We start from the raw sequence: 19,776 nt of genomic DNA, 5'->3' as shown, positions 1-19,776 counted from the left end.
AATACTGAATATTACCTTGGCATTTACTTCGTTTCTCTCTCGAAGAGACATCTGTCTTCGGCAATTCTGCAAGGAAAAACAAAACTATAAAGAAATGGTACAAGAGTGGACAATAAGACAAGAACTCCAAAGCATTGCATGCTACTTCGGATTGGCATAAGACTTACCTCTGAGTTATTGTTGTCTGGAACTCTGCCATAAGATTACGGGATCAGTGAAGTTAACTGGATACCCAGGTCTCAACACACCCCTGCATTCAGACGCAGGATGGAGAGCCCATCCTTCTTAACAATAAGGTGAGACACAGTAAAGAAAACACAAGGTGGTTACGGAAGCAGAAGTTAAACCTTCCCCTATCAGTCAGCTAACCTGCCATTTTCGCCACTATAGGAAAATCTTCCTACATGCCAGACAGACGAAACTAAGTGGGCAGGTGCAGTTGCTCATCACTTCACTACGCTGGTGGAGACCATTGCAGTCCAGCTTCATTCGGCACCCCTGTGGAATCCAGGTGAGCATAACAGCTTACAGACCTCATCGAGGCCCACCAGAACCAACTATGCCCACTGCCTTAGCATTCCCAAATTCAGACTCCAAAAATCAGGCGGAACCAGTTTCCCAGTTCAAGCTGCTACAACATGGAACTCCCTTCCCCCTGCGCTTAGAGATGAACACTCCTTCCCAGCATTCCGATTCAAAGTCAAATCCTGGCTCTTCTCCCTGATCCCCCCACCTAATGAACATCCACTTATCTACACACTGCTTGTATATTTTGTAAAATGTCTACTTCAGCTTCTCTTGCTGCCGGCAACATGTAGATCATGTATACCCATATGTAAATTCCTATACATTATTGTTTATTGTAACCTCAGCTATTATGCACACTGTTATTTCATATACTCTTGTATATTATCTCTACTTATTATTTATTTTATTTTTATTTATATGTTTATATAGCGCTGCAGCCCGCAGGCATCAGAGCGCTTCACAAAGAGACAGACTGGAGTATAAAGACGGGACAGTCAAAATCACATGTAGCAGACATTGGAACATAAATGAGCTAACTGGCTGGCGGGGATAGGAATTTTATTTAAAGAGAAATGTCTTGAGTTGCTTTCTGAAGATTAGATGATTAGCTTCCAATCTCAGCCCCGGGGGGAGTTTATTCCATGTGAGGATTGCCTTGGTCGTGAAAGCCCTACCTAATCCTTTAGCTTTTTTGGTAGGGAAAACTCGCAGGAGGCCAGATTTATTGGACCTCAAGTTGCAATGTGATTCATACCACACAAATTGCTTTTTTAGGTAAGTTGGTGCTTTTCCATATAAGCATCGGTGTACTAGGGTAATGGCTTTGAATGTGATGCGATCCTCGATCGCAAGCCAATGTAGGTCCTTTCTATCTTTTGTGATATGATCTCTCTTGGATGTATTAGTGATTATTCTGACAATGTTGTTCTGCACCACTTGGCATTGTTTTAAGCATTTGTTGCTTGCGCCAAGGAGTAAAGAGTTTCCATAATCTAACCGGGAGAGAATTGTGGCTCTTGCTATTGTCGCACTATTTTGTGGGCTCAGTAAGGGTCTGATTTTTTTCAATAGTTTCAAGTAATAGCGACAATTCCTTTTGAGGTAGGCAGTGTGGGCTTCTGCTCCCAAGGATGCCTGAAGATAGACGCCTAGAGTTTTGACTTTTTCTGCTATAACTATCTGTGTCTCTTTGATCTTAAAATCGGTATATTGTGGACTAAGTTTTTTTCTAGCATGAGGAGAACCGAAGATCATAAGTTCCGTCTTGGAGGCATTTAAGCACATCCAATTATCTTTCATCCAACTCTCAATGATGTTGTAGATCCTCGAGAGTTTTTCACTGTCCTGTTTGTAGTTACCGGTAAGTTCAAACACCAATTGGGTATCATCGGCAAAGTTGGTAAAGAATATACCGAGATGGGACAGAAGTGAGCATAGGCATCGCATGTATAAATTAAATAGTAGAGGGGAGAAGCTAGCGCCCTGTGGAACTCCACAGTTTACTGGTTTAGATTTTGAAGAGTGTTTGCCCCAGACGATTTTAGATTGCCTATCCTGTAGAAATGATGACACCCAGTCTATGGCCTCATCAGAGCAGTTTCCCGATTGATCTAGGGCCTCTCGGAGCCTCCGGTGATCCAATAGATCGAAGGCTGCCGAGAGGTCCAGTAGGAGCAGTAAACCAGATTTACCTTGATCTAGGATGCTTAGCATTTCTGTCTGCAGATCTAAAAGCGCTGATTCTGTGCTATGGGCCGTCCTAAAGCCCGATTGTTGTGGGTGAAGTAGGTTGTTGTCATCCACAAATTTTTGAAGTTGTTCTGTAGCAATCCTGTCAAGTATTTTTAGTAAAAAGTTGCAGTTGGTAATTGGCCTTAGATTAGCAGGGTCCTGTTGGTTAAGTTCAGGTTTTTTAGGTAATGGTGTTACTGTGACCGTTTTGATAGCGGCTGGGACGTTACCATCTCTAAATGACGCATTTACCATTCTTGTCAAAAATGGTGCAAAAATGATAGCGTTATCAAGGATTAGTTTTGGGGGCAGTACATTTTCCGTGCATGAAGTGCATTTGATACTTGAGAGGGTTTTGTTCATATCTTCCAGTGATATGGGTTTAAAATAGAATTTAGGACTTTGTGAGTCAATCTTATCTGTCCCTATGTTATCTGGAATAGTGATATTAGCTACCTTACAATTAGAGATTGTTTCTCTCGCCTTGGTGATTTTATTGTGAAATGCAGTTTGAACTGCTTCACAATCTTTTTGAGTGGGTTGAAAAGGGGGAGATAGTGCTACTGGTTTTTCAATATTTTTAAGTATTTGAAAAAGTTTCCCAGTAGAATTAGATGCAGTGTTGATTTGTTCATTATAGTGATTTTTCTTCAATTTAGTTATTATTGCCCTGTATGTTATGTCGGCAGTTTTCCAGTTTTTTTTGTTGTTGTCTGTAGGGTCTTTTAGCCATATTCTTTCAAGTTTCCGTTTTTCCTTTTTGAGGGTCAAAGCTTCAGAATTGAACCATTTCTGATGGTTAATATTAGGTCGGACTTGCTTGTTTTTAAGGGGGGCATGTTTGTTTAATATGTCGTTCATGTGTTTGTTATACGCGGAGATGATATCCTCGCATGAATCTGTGTCTTTAGTATCGAGCATGATTTGCGTAGTGCCTTCCTGAAGGATGTTTGGCGTGATTTTTTTTAGATTTCTATCTAATACCATTTTTGGGGAGTTGTCAGGTTTGGCTGCTTTTGGTTTGAGCATTAACTTGGATTCAATTTTATGATGGTCTGACCAAATGCAGGGATGTGTACCTAGCATCGTCATGTCTGTGTTATTGGTAATTATCCAGTCTAGCTGGTTACCTGTGACGGCTGTAGGATCTTTGTTTATTATGGTGTAGGAACAATTCGATAGATCTTCCTCTAGGCTTATAGCATCTGGATCTTTGGGATTACCCCTCCAGCGGTTTAAGTCTCCCAACAGTGTTGTCCCTGAATTAGATGTTTTCAGGTTGTTCAATAGTTGGGTTAACTCTTCATTGAAGTCTGATGCAAGGGAGGGGGGTCTGTAAATGACTATCAGGTTGATACAATCATTTGGAGTGTGTGTCAGTTTAAGGTGTAAGATCTCACAACCTGTACACTGTATGGGAGTAGGGAAGAGGTTGAGGTCTTGTTTGGCAATTATGGCTACTCCACCACCCTTCCCTGATGCTCTATTGTTAGTATAGATGGAGTAATTTTTGGGCACGGCAATGTCAACCGTGGGCCCCATTGGTTCCTGGAGCCAGGTCTCAGTGAGACACAGGATATCAATGTCATCTTCCAGGATATAATCATGAATATCCTGTGCGTGTTTGTTTAGGGATCTAGTGTTCAAGAGTGCTATTTTGATGGCACGAATTGCGGTTTAGTTTGGGGTAAGTTCTTTCTTGTCAGAGTTTTTAAGTGGGACTTTAGAGTGATTGGTACAAGCCCTTAGCTGGGTGTGAATAGATTCTAATCTAGTGTTCACATATGTTTGCACTAGGTTTTGGTTTTGTAATTTGGTAGATTTGACTAGTAAGTCGCAGAGGACTGGGTAGCCCATACCTGCTTAACCGGATCAGATCTTCCCTGGAAGAATTTGAGCAGAGTTTTGGGCTTACTTCTGTAAGTAAATCTTCTATGTAACATGCATGTACTTACTGTGTATAAACTATGTATGTAACCAGCCCTACAAGTTAAGCGTCTAGCTACCTCAGGGTTCAGCGCGCTATATAAGCAAATAACACAAACAAAACAAAACAAACCAATATCACAGAGTTAAGTTCTTTAATTTCAGATCACACAAGTTTCCCTTGATATTCACTCACATGTTTACAGGGGAAGTAAGTGGTTTTTCCTTTAGGTGGGTGTACTCGGTCTAGGTGCAGTTGTCGGACCACACGGTCCACCCATTACAGGTCACAGAACTGACACACCTTGCTTCTTCTTCACAGTTACACTGCGACTGTTTCAGCTTCACAGTGGTAATGGACTTATCCTTTGGAGCTTTCTCAATTCTTGTTTTGCCACAATTCACTTGTTATACTTTCAAATATTCTCAGAGCTTTTGCCACTGCTTGTTCTGTCAAGTTACACAGTTCCTTATATTCGTTTGGCCCTTGCCAATGCTTGTTCTATCAGTTTGCACAGTTCCTTTTTATCAGGGAATTTCACCAACTGCTTTCAACCCAATTGGTTTTCAATCACACTTGTGCGCCTTTGGTTCGACAAATCATTTCATTCCAATCAGTCACACTTAATAAAGCAACATCAAATTCCCAGTTTACTCTCCTGCTGGGAATTTGCACCCTATTCACGGGCATATTCACAAGTTCAAAGATTACTGTTTCCCTGGTCCTTTCTATGCCTTGTCATTTTGATTTGGTTTACAGTTCGGTATTCACACAAAACCCTTTTATTCAGTTTTCTCAGACTTCAAGTTAGCGTACTTATCAAACGTATTTATTTCAAGCTGGACCAGCATTCATATTGCCTAAACGGTCCCTCGCTCACTCGCAAGTGATCTGACCTGCAGCAACAACGAGGTCCACACCACAGCGTCCCAGAGTCATTCAGGTTTCCCTCAGCCACCGGGTACGCTGTCTTCAGTTGCTGTTCTCCGCATCGGCAGGCTCTCTGTGGCTGTTGCTGCTTCCAGCTTGGTGCACCTCTCATTCAGGATCTCTGCCGCCTCGTTGTACAGAGAGGGAGTCTGCTACCAGAGACTTTTTTAATGCTCCCGCCACAATCCGCTACCGCTGTAACAACTCTGCAGCTCGTAGGCACTTTGGGTCACGCGTCTCCCTGGTTTCACCTCTGCCTTCTCCTGCAAGCTTTCCACAGCTGATCTCATTAGTCTCACCTGAGCGTGCCATTTATACCGCCCCCTTGGCCTCAGCTGCAAGCAATGTTCCTTTACTGCATAATGGCCTTGGTACTCAGCATCCCTCTTCCTCGTCCCAGTACCAGAGTGATGTCTGAGTTAATAAAGAGAGGATGTATGGCTGTGGGTTCTCTTCCTCATCTCAGTACCTTATTGGTGTGTACAGGGAGATTGTTTTCTGGCTAAATAGGGAAGGGATTGGTAATACCCTACAAAGGCCTGGGAGATATCCGACTCCTTATAAAAAGGAAAATGGGGGATACTGTGTCTCACCCTAGGGTGCCTCACCCCCACTCCCCAAGTCTCCTCCACCTAGGTGATCCTCCCTCGCATAGCCACCCCCAGGGTCAGGATCCGAAAGCAATGACCTTTCCCTGGCCACCTGGGAGATGGATATATTGGGGAAAGAAGTGAGGACACCCTCAGATTCCTAAAAGTTGATATAAAAGTATCCACACTGCACTGCATTGTAAGCAAATAGGTAAAAAGGTAAAACGACCAAATGGGAAGCATAGTTTCCCATTACTGAAAGTCCGAAGGACTGATCAGTGTCCCCATGACAAAATGAGCAAAATGGGAGTGAAGCTGAAGGCTCCACTTCCCTGTAAAAAGTTAGGACAGGTTCAAAAACAAAAAACAAAAGCAAAAGGCTTGGGGTCCATACAATGCAGAGGGAAAGTTGCATAAAGAGAAATCTTTCCTAACACCAGGGGCAGGGAGGGGGTTATGTTCAATTCTACAGCACTGAAAAAGTGCAAGAGGCAATCTGCCGGTGACAATTGTTCAAGTCACGCCTGGTAATACCGAACTTGTATGATCTTGTGCTGCATGTTTAAAAACCAATAAAGTTCTATTAGGTAAAAATATAAACTGGTGAACATAATGCTACAGTTCTAGTCATCTCAGCTCTGTAAACAAATGTCATTTACATGCATTGGTAAATATACAGTATTATGCAATGTCCTTTTCCTGCAATGTACAGTTTATCGTGTTTGTCCAGACTACTTTATTGTACTGTTTAAACATGTAATATTGACCAAATTTACATGTAATATGCATGTAATGTTTACCAAGTGCACATGTAAGCTTTAACAAAGGTGCATGGAGTGTATTGCAGAGGCCTCAAACGGAGTGAATTGCTTTAGTGTTACATAGTTGTTTCTATGCATGTTGCTCGCTCCACATTTTAGTGCAATGCCCCATTATTAGTCGGCTGTGTCCCACGCCAAATTTGGTCCATGTCAAAAATCACATATTCACTGATAGATAAAATCATGATGCGTCTCCATACATAACACATAAAACTGCCAAATATAACGCTACAATACTAGTCATCTCTACCATAAATTGTCATTTCAATGCAATACTAAATGTACACGGTAATATGATGTCCTTCTCCTGCAATGCAATGCAATATCATGTATGTTCAGACTATGGTCTGTTGAACTACAAGACAACTTGAAGTGCTTCGAGGCCATGACAATGGCGGTTAGGTGCTATACAAATATCACATTGGCGCACCCGGAAGTGACAGAAGTGACTGTTTACTGTTTACTGGCGAGATCGGCTGCTGCTTCCTTTGTGCAAGATTTTGGCACCTGCCCGTTATTCTCCTTATTGCAGTGTGCATCTACAGCAGGAGGAAGTCCTTTAAGGCAACACCATCCGTGCCTGACTTCGAAGTAACTCAAACTTGACTTTTTTTTGTACTTTTCCGGGCGGGCAGGCAGCCAGCCCGTATACACTCACACTTACCTGTTCTCTATTGTTGTTTTGTGTTTCCCCACTGCAGCTCTCCTGTGATTGTACGGCTTGTATTTGTCCCGCCTATTGCCCCGCCTCCCTCTGCTTTCATATTCCGTGTGCGTAGCGCACCACGCGTGCCCACCCGGAAGTGACAGAAGTGACTGTTTACTGTTCACTGTGAACAGCGAGCAGCGTGGGTTCGACTTATTCTTAGTTTAACCTTGCTTAATCTGCAAGTCAGATTTACTCCCTATTTGTGAGCCCTCGCATGGATTTCATCATGTTCACGCGTTTGCACTCCTTAAAACAAGGTATGCCAAATGATACAGTGATTGTCAACAACTTAGATAACGCTGTAGATAACAACTTTAATGCATTTCATAGGGCTCATTCTTTGCGCTATTTACCATTAAAATCTCGGCGCGCATCCATGGCCCTCATACCTTCGTTAAATCTTGACTGTTCTAATTTTAGCAGTTTTGACCAAACTTCGGTCCCTGCACCCAACCTACCAGCCGTGCTTTCTAGAAATTCACATACTCTTGGCCAGGTTGCGACACATCGGCTCTGGGCTAAATCCCCCCCGGCTGACCTGATGCAACATTCAATTTCGGATGCTACTTTACTTGCATTAGAGGGTCGATGTATCACAAAAATCGCCCCTCCATCTGTTTCTGTTCCAGCAACAATCTATGAATGTCTCACCCCCTCAAATCACGTTCCTATTCCCCTGAATTCTCACATGGGCGACTCGCCAATCTCAGTCTCAAGCACTCATGATGATGTTGTCCCCCATGAAATATCCTCTATTAGTAACCCTCCAAGTGATTCTTCTTTGTATGCTCAGCCGACACCCCGTGCGCGTCCTCAACCTAAATCTCCGAATTTGGAGTCAATCAATCTTCCTACTATGCTGGAGATAACTCTCACAGCATTAAACACCACTGTCCTGAGCTTACACAAACTTTTTGAACGTTTGGATGAAAACATTTCTAAGCAGACACATCAGATCGACATGATGCATGACTGGATTTTGTCGTCCTACTCCTCAAGGTTCTTCTTTTCCACAAACATCTCCTTTTCCCATTCTCCCCTCTATTCCTAACATTATTCGTCCCATTGATACAGAGCCACAACATGTCACGCCAATGACAGTCGATCATTCTTGGGAGAACATTTCAAATACCCAAGAAGGGTCAGTTGACCACCCCATAACGATGCCCACTCCTTCTTTGGTCTGTGGCTCTATCCCGGTTCTATCTCAAGCTTTAGCTTGCTCTCACGATTCTAGTGCACCTAGTTCAGAGCCTGTTGTTGTGTCAGCTCTAATCAAAACTACCAAAAATAAAAAGTTACCAGTCCGTCACTCCCTCATCAAGAAATCCAAAAACATGCTTGCCCCAAAATTACCTAAAAATTCCATTGCATCATTTTTCAAAAGCGGCTCTGCAGTCCCTTCATTGTCATTTGATAAGACTTCATCCAATTTACCATTGACTGACACCAATGCAGCTTTAACTGGTAAACCTGTGGTTCCTACTGTTCTCCATTATTCCTCTTTGCATAATTTAGCTACTGCCCTAGAGGCATCAGTGACTCCTCCGAGCTCCAGGACACCTAACACAATAACACCTGGTGCCCCACAAGCGACGGCCTCAGTGTCTACGGGTATTCATGACTTACTCTCCTTCTCCACTGAAAATCTAGCTTCTATTAAATCTGCTATCGATCAATTTCTTAGCCTGCAAAGTCAGTCTACCCTCCCTCCTGCTGCTCCCGTCCCTGTTAAGGCCTCTACCTCGCCGACCTCTCTAAACAATCCGTTTAGAAAGGATCTAACATGTACTGTGATACCTCCTTTGCAAGAAAACGTTCAAACCACGTTGTTGCCGCAAATCTCCACCATTCATTCTGATCTCATGATCTCACAGTTGAAATCCTTAATGGACGATTTTTTGGAAAAACAAAGAGTTCCGGGCTTACCAACTTCGGTCAATGGTGGTACTTTCAAAACCTGTGATCAAAGTGCCCCCAATTCTCTAGGCAACATCGCCCTTTGTCAAGCCCCTCAGCATCTCTCAACTACCTCACAGATCTGGCCCTCCTCTGCTCTGTCTAGGTCTAATAATCATTTTGATTCGGATTCTCTGCCCGTCTTGCCCAAACAAAATTTGAAATCTAACAAATTCTCTATCAAACCACCCCCCCAGTTTGTTAAATCTCGCCCCCGGTCAGGACACTCACTGATTATGAAATGCAGAGGTGGTAAATACCAACTCTATGATTTAAATAGACAGTGTGTCCTAAACATCTTAAATGATGTAGCCTCTCTTGAACATGTCTCTTCTATTGACATCGATTTGGTTGAATTCATTGGAGACACCGATTTCACCATTGTGCGCCTATGGATACCGTCGGCCAGTGTTGCAAAAACGTTATGGAATGCCAAACTTACCCTGTTTGACATGGGTTTTCTCATTACGCAGGATCCTGAGCGCACTCAACCCCTATTCACTCCGACAAACGCAGCTGTTGGCACTATTGGCCAAGCTATCGCTACCACACAGGTTTATCAATCCAGCAAAATGACGTTCCATCAGTCATAACCATCAGACGAGCTTGCTCGGCAATCATTTCTTTTGGGTTGTTGGAATACTCGAGGGCACACTCATCTGCAACACTCAATCGGTGTCCTCAATAGCTCGTATGACATCCTAGCTTTTCAAGAAACGTGGTTCTTAACACCACCTGTCTGGGACAATTATTCGATTACCCTTCTTCCTGCCACAAAAGGTGAAAAAGGTCGTCCAATGTCTGGGCTCTTGGTAGCCGCCAGGCAGTCAGCACACCTACATATTCAGCCATGGTGTACCCATGACATTTTTATACAATTGGTGAGAATACACGGTTCTAGTGGTAATATGGCCATCTTCAATACATATCGAAATCCAATAAAACTCCCTATGAACCTGTTTCTTAAAGAGATGTCATTCTTGCTCGAAGTTGTCTCTCAAGCATCTGACATTACTGCCACTTTGTTACTTGGTGACCTTAACCTCGATTGTCTCCACCCTAAATCTGAGGTTGCAACACATGAAGTCTCCATGTGGTCCACCTTTATGTCTGACAACAATTTCAACATGGTTAACGGTGCAGTTCCAGGTGACTTGCCCGCCGCTATTACTTGGCGACGTGACTTAAGTGTCAGTACGATTGACATAATTTATGCAGACACACTTCTATTTCAGAATATCACCTCCTTGACAATTACGTCTCAGGCATATAGTGACCATAAGTTCCTTACGTTACATTTTTCAAGACCACACGTCACTGCTCCTCTTTATTCCACCAGGATGCTCTCTCAACTATCTATCAACTGTTCTGGTACTCATATCTCATGGTCCGCTGGTAAATTACGGTCACTTGAACTCTCGCTCATGGCTTCTAGTTTGATCAATCCCAGCATCGATTATACTGATATGTTATATCCGTTTCATAATAATATCATAATTGCTAAACGGAAGCCATTGACTCATTTACATTCGTTTGACAAAGATTTACATAATAGAAGGCTCTCCTATATGAAAGAGCGTAAATTTCTACTTGCCTCCTCCTTTTCGTCTCGGTTTGATGCAGTCAAACTAGCAAAAACTCGTTATACTAATTGGATTCGCGCCCATCGTGCTCACTTATTTCAAACATATAGTGAGCTTATGCTTAACACTCTGGCTACCAAAAACTCAGCAGCTATTTGGAAATTGTTAAATTTCAAAAATTGTAATCATCAGCTGGATGTACAAGCAAATGGGGTACAAGAAGCGCAATGGGTCCGGCACTTCTCTAGTCTTTATCATGATCCAGCTTTTGACCAGTTCGACTATCAAATGCAATCTACTTCCAAATGGACTCTCAAGTGTGATCTGGATTCTATCATCCATTATATTAAATTGGCAAAAAATTCCAGAGCCGCGGGGCCCGATGGTATAAGTAATATAACGTTAAAAAACAATGTACTCCATTGGGCGCGTATATTATTTCTCTTGTTCCAACACATTCTTCATGTTAAAAAACTTCCATCACCGTGGCATTCGTCCATCCTGGTCCCCATTTACAAAAAAGGGGATCATGCCGCACCTGAGAATTATCGGCCCATAGCGCTCCTTGATTCACCTAGCAAAATCTTTGCAAAATTCCTATTACTTGAATTTTCTGCCTGGACACTTTCTCATTTCCATCGTAACCCATTTCAGACAGGGTTTGTTGCGGGGATGGGTACCGTTGTCAACATGTTTTTGTTAAACGCCATTAAAACCCAGTCCCTTGCCTTAAAACAGCAGGTCTACTTTGCATTTGTAGATCTGCACGCTGCCTTTGATTCAGTCTCAAGAGTCAGATTAATGCAAAAACTCATAAATGACCATTGTCCCCCCACCATCTGTGACCTCATTTATCACTTTCACTCTTCCACTTTTGTTCAGGTTAGACTAACTTTAAATGGATTACTTTCGCAACCTATTGCAACATCACGTGGTCTCAAGCAAGGCTGCTTCCTGGCTGCTGCTATTTTTAATTATTATATCCATGATATTAAATTTGCTTTTGAACTGATCGATTCTGACTCACCTAAAATTAATGGCTCTGCAATCAAAGCGCTGTTTTACGCTGATGATATATTTTTAATCTCAAAAACTCCCCGTGGCCTTCAGAAACTGCTGGTAGCCCTTGACTGCTATGTGGCAGAGAATGAACTCAGAGTCAACACTACCAAGACCCAAGTGTTAATGTTTAACCCCCATCAAGGGGTCCATACATTAAAACACTGGTTCATTGGCAACAATGTCAAACTGTCTATGGTTCCATCATATAAATATTTAGGTGTCATTTTCAAATCTTCCTTAAAACCCATAAAACATATGGCTGTGATCGATGCTAAACTCCACAGTGCAATTTTCCAGACACGCATCCTCATTGCTAAATTCAGTAAATTTTCCATAGTCCCGGCTATCAAGTTTTGGCAAATGAAAGTAATTCCTACTATCCTCTATGGTCTTGAAGCAGGTTCTCTCTTGCCTATAATTACTCTTGACAAATGGGAGGCCAAATTCTGGAGGAGTGTCCTACACGTAGCAACATGTGTACCCATCTCGTGGCTTCGCTATGAATTAGGACTCACGTCTTTGGCTTCAGTACTTGCTTGGAAGCAATGCTCTTTTCTCAGGAAGTGCTTGCTTTCTTCACAGTCTGATAACTTACTCAAGGCAATCTCTGCTTATATATTCTCTACAGATCACTCTTTTGTTCGAAATTGGCTGCTATCGGTTTATAGGATCTTGATTGAAGCTGAAATCAGTATTGATATTTTATTACACGATCCTAATAAGGCCAAATTAAAACTACCGCAGTCCTCATGGATTATGAATCATCAAAAATGCTTGTCATATAAGCATGCCACTACCCATCGCTTTCCGCCTCATAAAAGAGGAACTCCACAAAAATATCTTGTAAAAGCACCTTCACTAAAATACAGATCCTTAATTCTGCGCTTTCGCTTGCATATCTGGGAAACCAGAGATCTCTTATGCACGCGTAAACTAATTTCCTCCATTTATAACAATTGTCGGTTTTGTCACTCGGTCGAATGTCCTGAAACTTTGGCTCATTTAATCACACAATGTACTCAGCTAAACTCGCTTAGACATCTACACTTTCATAAGTATTGTTCAAGTTTTGCCATGTTTGAACCCAACGATTGTTGGAATTACATCTTTGGTTCTACCTTGTTGGGCATCCAAATAGCCACCATAAATGTCTTGTCTTCGTTAAATCTAGATAAACCAAATAATCCACAAGCTCTATTTTCAAACTGTAATTGAACCTTATGTGTGCATTGCTATTGTACATGTTACAACCTAATGATATGATCAGTGTGATGATATTGCCTGGATTTGATAGCGTATGTTTTAATGATTTTATGATTGTTTATACTTAGATCATTTATGTATAGTATTTTTATTGATGTCTTGTTTTATCTTGTTTATTGAAAAGTTGTAAAAATTCAACTAAATCAATAAAAAGAAATTTTTTAAAAAAAATATCACATAATATAACATAATATAAAACTATGATTCACAGTGATATCACTGGCATATATTGTTGCCACCATAATTAAAGTGTGTTACAGTGGAAGTTCTGGCTTGTATTTGAGCATGGGCAATTGTTTTATAAGTTGATGCTGGCTTATATTGTGAACTACAGCATCATGAAAGTGTTTTACAGTGGAAATGCTGGCATATATTATGGGCACGGACATTGTGAAAATGTTGCACAATGTTCCTCTTCACTGTTGGTGACCTAGAATCCATTCATGTGTTTCCACACGGAACAGATTGAAAATAGCATGGCTTTTACCCAGTTTTCCTCAAAAATTGTGCTGTAAAATGCACCAATGCAACCAATTATTTCTAAACATTTTCTAAGTATGAGGACCCGTCCTAGCACCAAACCCTTATGTTTCTTCAGGCTCCTTCACAATGCTCGGTCGCATGCACAAATTAGTGGGAAATAATATATTGCACCCCTAAACCCCTCAATGACCTAGAATAATCTCTAATGGAGGTGCACCCTTGGAATCCCCACACTCCCTGGCATCAAAGATTGCCTACACCGCTGTTTCTACTTTGAAAGTTAAAAGCTTGGCAGGTGTGGGCCTCCAGCCTGAAAACACTTGCAAGTTCTCATAAATCAGAGAGGCCCTCTTTTAGTAACTGTTCACACAATAATGATATACCCACATATGAATATGTACATGCTTACTTACCCATCAAATCACAGTGCAGGCACTTATACTGATCTTCATAATGACACGCCAAGTGAAGATTTAGAATACTTTTTGATTTATAAAAAGAGGAACATTTTGTGCACTTGAAAACATTTTGTTTTTCCTGATGACTCTTCTTGTGAAATTTCCAAGCACTTCGCATTATAAACTCCTTTTCACAGATAAGGCATTTGTAGGTCTCATTCACTTGAGAGTGGGCTTCTATATGTTTTTCCATCAAGCCCCAGTCTGAGATGTAGCAGCTGCAATGAAGACATTTAAAACCCCTGCTCCCATTATGACACTTCATATGGATTTTATAGGACTCTTTCGATTTGAGTTCACAGTCACAAATGTTACAAAAATGCTTCCTTTGGTCCACTCGAAGCCGTAAGCGAAAATTGCTCATCTGTGGCAGACTCAAATAGTCACGTTGAACCTGATCCTTTTGCTGGTTGCCACTGGTTTCATGTTTTGCTTTGGGCACAGGGGCCTTGGTGTCAGCTACCTGAGTCCTTATGCTGGACGTGCGACAGAGACCAAGAGACATGAGATGCTCAGACTGAGCCTCCTCATCATCCGTGCTTTTCCTAGATTCAGTAGCTTCTGCTGAGCAAGGAACAGTGTTCGAGACCACCGAGCTTGGCTCATCAAGCTCGAAGTTTGAGGATTCTTCCTCAAATAGCGTGTTGACTTCACACGTGTGCGCCACCTGTGCACCATCACTATGGTCTCCGAGGCTTATGTCACAGGACTCCGGGCTCATGTTATTAAGCATCCTGTACATGGGCAAAAGGAAGGGCATCTTCTCCAGGTTCACCTCATTCTCTTTATTTTCTGGCCCAATTTCATCGCCAATACTGTAGGTGTCATTTTCCTCTTGGTCTGGGCCCAACCCCGGGCTTGCGGTAATGAGATGGATCTGGTCAAGCGCATGATCATTCGACACATGTACTTTGATTTTGTTCTTAATACAGGTAGTAAACTGGCAAAGCTTGCACCGGTATACCTCAACCAAAAACACTTCTACAAGGTTCGCAGTTTGCGCTTCAAAGCCTTCGCTGGAAGAAGACCAGAGCCTAGCAGTTGTGATTTCCTCGTTTATATGCAAGGTGACCGATGGAATGTATTGGTACCTATATTTAAGCTCACTCATGCTCGCTTCCGTCATTGGCGGCAACCTAAAAGAGTAAAGGAAATGTGAAAATTATAAGTTAAAAACGTAGCTTGCAACTCATTTTACATAAGGATTTTCTACTGAACGCTGGACATCGGAAGTTATTAATGGGACATATTCTGCATCTAACTATGCTGTAACTTCTACAAACGCAAATTACACATGTCAAATGTTCTATGGATACATCAATTGTTACCAGACACTGCGGATTCTGAGATAAACAGTGTCAAATGATAATTATGTAATAGATATTCATACATGGATCAAACATAAATACAATTTCTCAAGGGATGGAGAGTCACACAACTATGTTGTCTACACAGGGGTAGATTTTTTTGAGATTCTGAAGACACAATTTTTTAGGATAAACTTTACTCAGTGTCCTTGCGAGGTAATGGAAGTGGGGCAATAACAGTAAATTTCGCTCGGATTTGTCCAACGATATACAATTTGGGATCATTTTATAATGTGAGGAGAGGGAAATGGAGACAAAAAAGCAAGGTATATTACTTTTATTGCTCCGTTTTCTGCTCCTTCTCACTTTCATGCTCATACAAGATGAGGAGGGGCACAGAGTGGAGTTAACTTGCTTTTCTCCTCTGTCTTGTGTGAGCTTTTCTTTTTTACACTTGCATGAGATTTTAATGAAACCGTAAAATTAAAGTATTCCCATGGAATGCTCCTAGAATTGACACCTGTTAAGAGCAGGAAGATTCGATAGGAGTCCATCAATAAACGCTGCCTGCAAAGCACGATTTGCAGGAAATGTTTATTTTTCTGCAAATCAGAGCGTACAACTGAAGAATTTTACTCTTTAGCTTTGCATTCCTCCATGAAAATGTTTTAACATTGCATGCAGGAGACCCAGCAGCACATAAGCAGAAGCTTTGGTGGTTCCCCACATGTAGGTTGCAGTTGTTAAAAAATTAGCCCCTGTGTTTTTTTTTGTAATAAAGTGCTTCCACGCAAAAGTAGAACAGGTCTCTAGGATAAAACCCTGCACGTGCAGCTTCAAGTGACCACCAACTCCCACCAGCTTCCTCAACTGCTTCCAAAATAACACCCATTCCACTACAATCCACATGACATCACTGTGAGATCAGAAGCATGGGACTGTAGTGCAAGTAAGCCAATTAAATGATGAGCAACAAAGAATCGTCCAACTCACCTCTCTCCCGATTCTTTATAGAAGATCCAGAGAATGTAGTGAACATTAAAGATAGGTAACAAAGAACCCGCTTGTTTCTTAGGATTGCCCCCTGCTGCTTCACCACCCTTTTAGATTCCACACCTATCCACCCACTATGCGCACAGCACATCTTAACAACTTCACCACTGGCACAGTTTCACCAAATAGCACATCACCCTTTTCACCACAACCTTCCTCACTCTAAGAAAATCCCACACCTTCACATCCACAGGTTTAGGCTTAAATTTAGATTCTCTCATCCTGCTCATCGCCAGGTCAGCCTCTACATTCGACATTTTTCCCCTCTCCTATCCAAGAAGGGCACACCATAGTATACCCATAATTTACCCTCATAAGTTCAAAGGGAATGACGCCTGTAGGTGCATGAGGAGATAGGCACACCACGTTCACCCTTTCCATAACCTCCACTTTTCGCCTTATCACACATGACCCTGCAATGCGAATGGCATTCATTAAACATCTGTTGATTGTCTCTGATGCACCTATGGTCGATACGGAACAGTTCTCATAGGACATAAGGTATTTAGTTCAATTGAAGTGACTGTTGTACCGGTTGATGTGACTCTCTGACACTCAACCACTATGCTAAGTATCCAATAGGATTTGCACTAACTCAGTTTCCTTTTGTTTTCTCTATTGTTGTCTTTTATTGTTCATATGCTTTTTCTTTTTACTTGTCTCTGTCTCCATGAATGTCTGTTAATATTATGACTAACAATACAATGGTGATTATATGAATGTGTCTTTAATATCTGACAACGGACCCATGTACAACCGCCCCTTTTACTTTGCACTTGGGCTTTGGCTGCATAGTTGCTTTGTATTTTTATGTTGAACCAATTTGATTAATGATAACCATATGGTTTTTACAATTCAGCCTCAGAAGAAAAGCTTTTGGCTCGAAACACTTGTCAGGCTGACTTCTCACATAATAAAGCTGCAATCAAGCACGGAAATTCTGAAATTTGGCACAGTGTGACTGTATTTGTCTTCATATTGTTCTTCTACTGTGGAGTATCAGGCAACATACCCACGTTTGTCAGCTACCTGCGGCCAGTTTTCTCCCCTTTGAATTCTTGTTGCATGCGCTTTGGACTCTAAGACTTTGTTGCTACTTAAACACTTGGTTTCTGTTTAAGTCAAGAGCCATAGCAGCTGCACCTCTACCTATTAAGTACAATAGCAGAGCGTTTTGGTCCTACAATAAATACTAGTATGGCACAAGCAGCTGAATATATACTAACCAGGGAAGATGACATTAAAGCTCTATTTGCACCCCGTGGCTCAACCTTAAACCCTTTTAAAAGACTCAATATTGAAAAAGCAGACTTATGTTCTCTGTTTATCAAGCTAGAACGTTTGAGCATTACAGAGATGTTGGGAAAAGACCACACTTGGACATTATTTGCAAGAAAATAAAATATCTCGTGGTTTGAGAATTTTAATTTTGCCCGATTGAGGATCCATTAGACAGTGATTTGGCTTCAGAATGGGAAACTAACCTTACAACTAGTTCCAATAATATGATGAAGTTGTTAGTTGAGCATGCGACATGAGAACATGATTGCATTGTGACCCAAATCGATACTTTGAAACAAGAAATTGATTTATGCAATGCCCCCAGTGCAACCATTGATACACATTTCAAAACCCTTTAGTATACTTAGAAAACACCAAGATGACGTTAACTTAAGGAAGTCAAGAAAAGTCTTGCGTGACGACAGAGACTATCGCGAGAATAGTTTATACATATCTGTCAAAACTACACTCTGTTTCCCTGGAATCACTGGTCCCACTCTCCTCACCTGTGTCAGACGCCTCCGTAGAGTAGGCGTCCTTCCGTCCTTTCGCCAGGTGTTGAAAGTTCCTGTTTTTTTTTATGAAGCTGTGGCTTGCCCCGGGAAGAAGCCACTGTCACAGTTGTAGAAACTGTGTCTTGAGACCCCCTTCCGGTACAGCCAGAAGGGGAAAAAGCCAGTAGGCACAAAAAAACCCATGAAAGGAGATGTGATCTCAGTAGAATTTGGTGTCCAGAGTTCTGATGGTAATGTACCAAGGTAGTTCTATGCACAGATTGAGGGAGAAGGAAGCTTCCACCAAAGTCGTAACTACACTGGAGGTAGAGTGGTAGCTGAAAAGCAGAGATGAGTACAAAAGGTAAAAGAGAAGGTTGCCGTTGGCGGAAAAACAAACACCAAGGCTCCGTAGAAGAAAACACAGAGAGAAAAGCACAGGCAGCGGGAAGCGCTGCAGGAAAGAGCGGAAAGAAAAAGCATAACGGAATACAAAGCAGATAGGAAAAAGGGAAGGAAAGGAAAGTACAAAGCAGAGGAGGCGGTATCAAGAGAGGAGGTTTGCGTGAGTGAACGAAATAAGAAAACACAATAAAGAAGCTCGCTGAGCGTTGAGGTGGCAGTCTAGGAAAACACTGCAGTTGCAATGCACCGAAGCCGCCGGAAGGAAGTGTTTACATTCCGGTGGCTCTGACACAAAAAGAAACACTAGACTGCTTGCAGAAAACGTAAACCACGTGACAGAACCCTTAATGGCGGCGACCCGCTTTCCACCTAACCCAAAGTCTCCATGCACCTGGGTGCATCACAATATCAACCTAAATACAATGAGGTATCAAGATCAAGTAGTAGTAGTGTGGCCTCTTCACCTATTAGCTCTGAGATAGACAGTGATTCAGATAGACAAACCACAAGTAGATCCAGTTTGGAATCCAGTGAAGCCCACGACATCGGCAGCCACTGGAATAGATGGACAAGTTACTTCTTACCTTGTAACGTTCTTTCGACGGGATGTTCCTCTGACGTATTCCTTATCTTTGATAAAACGTTTCCAGCTTGCTGGCCTTGGAAATCTTTTCTGTACGGCGCTGCGTGTCGACGTCCGCCGAGTCGATGTCCCTCGACGGCCACCGTATCAGCGCCGACGTCACCATGCCCATGAATAGCCACGGGCTGCGTCCGTTGCTCAGTTCCATTTTGTAGCATAAGAAAAGTCGTGCCTGAATTGGTTATTGACCTTGAAGGAGCGTAAGCTGCAACCACAAGGGAAGTATCACTGCGGGGATGGATGGGAGGGGCGATAAGGAATACGTCGGAGGAACATCCCGTCGAAAGAACGTTACAAGGTAAGAAGTAACTTGTTCTTCAAAGGGATTGTGTCCTCCGACGTATTCCTTATCTTTGATAGACTCCCATAGCAGTGGCATGTAATTGGAGGTGGGAGTGAGAATGTTATGTATCCCTTTAGGGATGGACCGAATGTAATACGGCCTTGCCAAATCTGGTCTCTTGACTAGTGGAGGAATCCAGATTATAAAATTTTGTGAATGTATGTTCGGACGACCATGTGGCAGCCGCACATATGTCTCGGACCGGT

General features: G+C 42.1%; 1 protein-coding gene across 4 annotated transcripts in view; it reads right to left on the bottom strand.

Moving 5' to 3' along the window:
• LOC138481375 (oocyte zinc finger protein XlCOF6-like) overlaps positions 1–19,776 on the bottom strand; it is a 609,919-nt gene that overhangs the window by 462,582 nt on the left and 127,561 nt on the right. For all 4 annotated transcript variants that reach the window (XM_069613502.1, XM_069613500.1, XM_069613501.1 and 1 more), the window contains exon 2: positions 14,000–15,180. In XM_069613502.1, the coding sequence (XP_069469603.1) occupies positions 14,000–15,180 (1,181 nt within the window). The remainder of the gene's footprint in view (positions 1–13,999; positions 15,181–19,776) is intronic.

The sequence above is a fragment of the Ambystoma mexicanum genome, chromosome 5p (assembly GCF_040938575.1).
Source record: "Ambystoma mexicanum isolate Mex_15411 chromosome 5p, UKY_AmexF1_1, whole genome shotgun sequence".
Classification (NCBI taxonomy): Eukaryota; Metazoa; Chordata; class Amphibia; order Caudata; family Ambystomatidae; genus Ambystoma; species Ambystoma mexicanum.
Note: the sequence above shows the minus strand (reverse complement) of the source record. Positions and strands in the feature narration are given on the sequence as shown.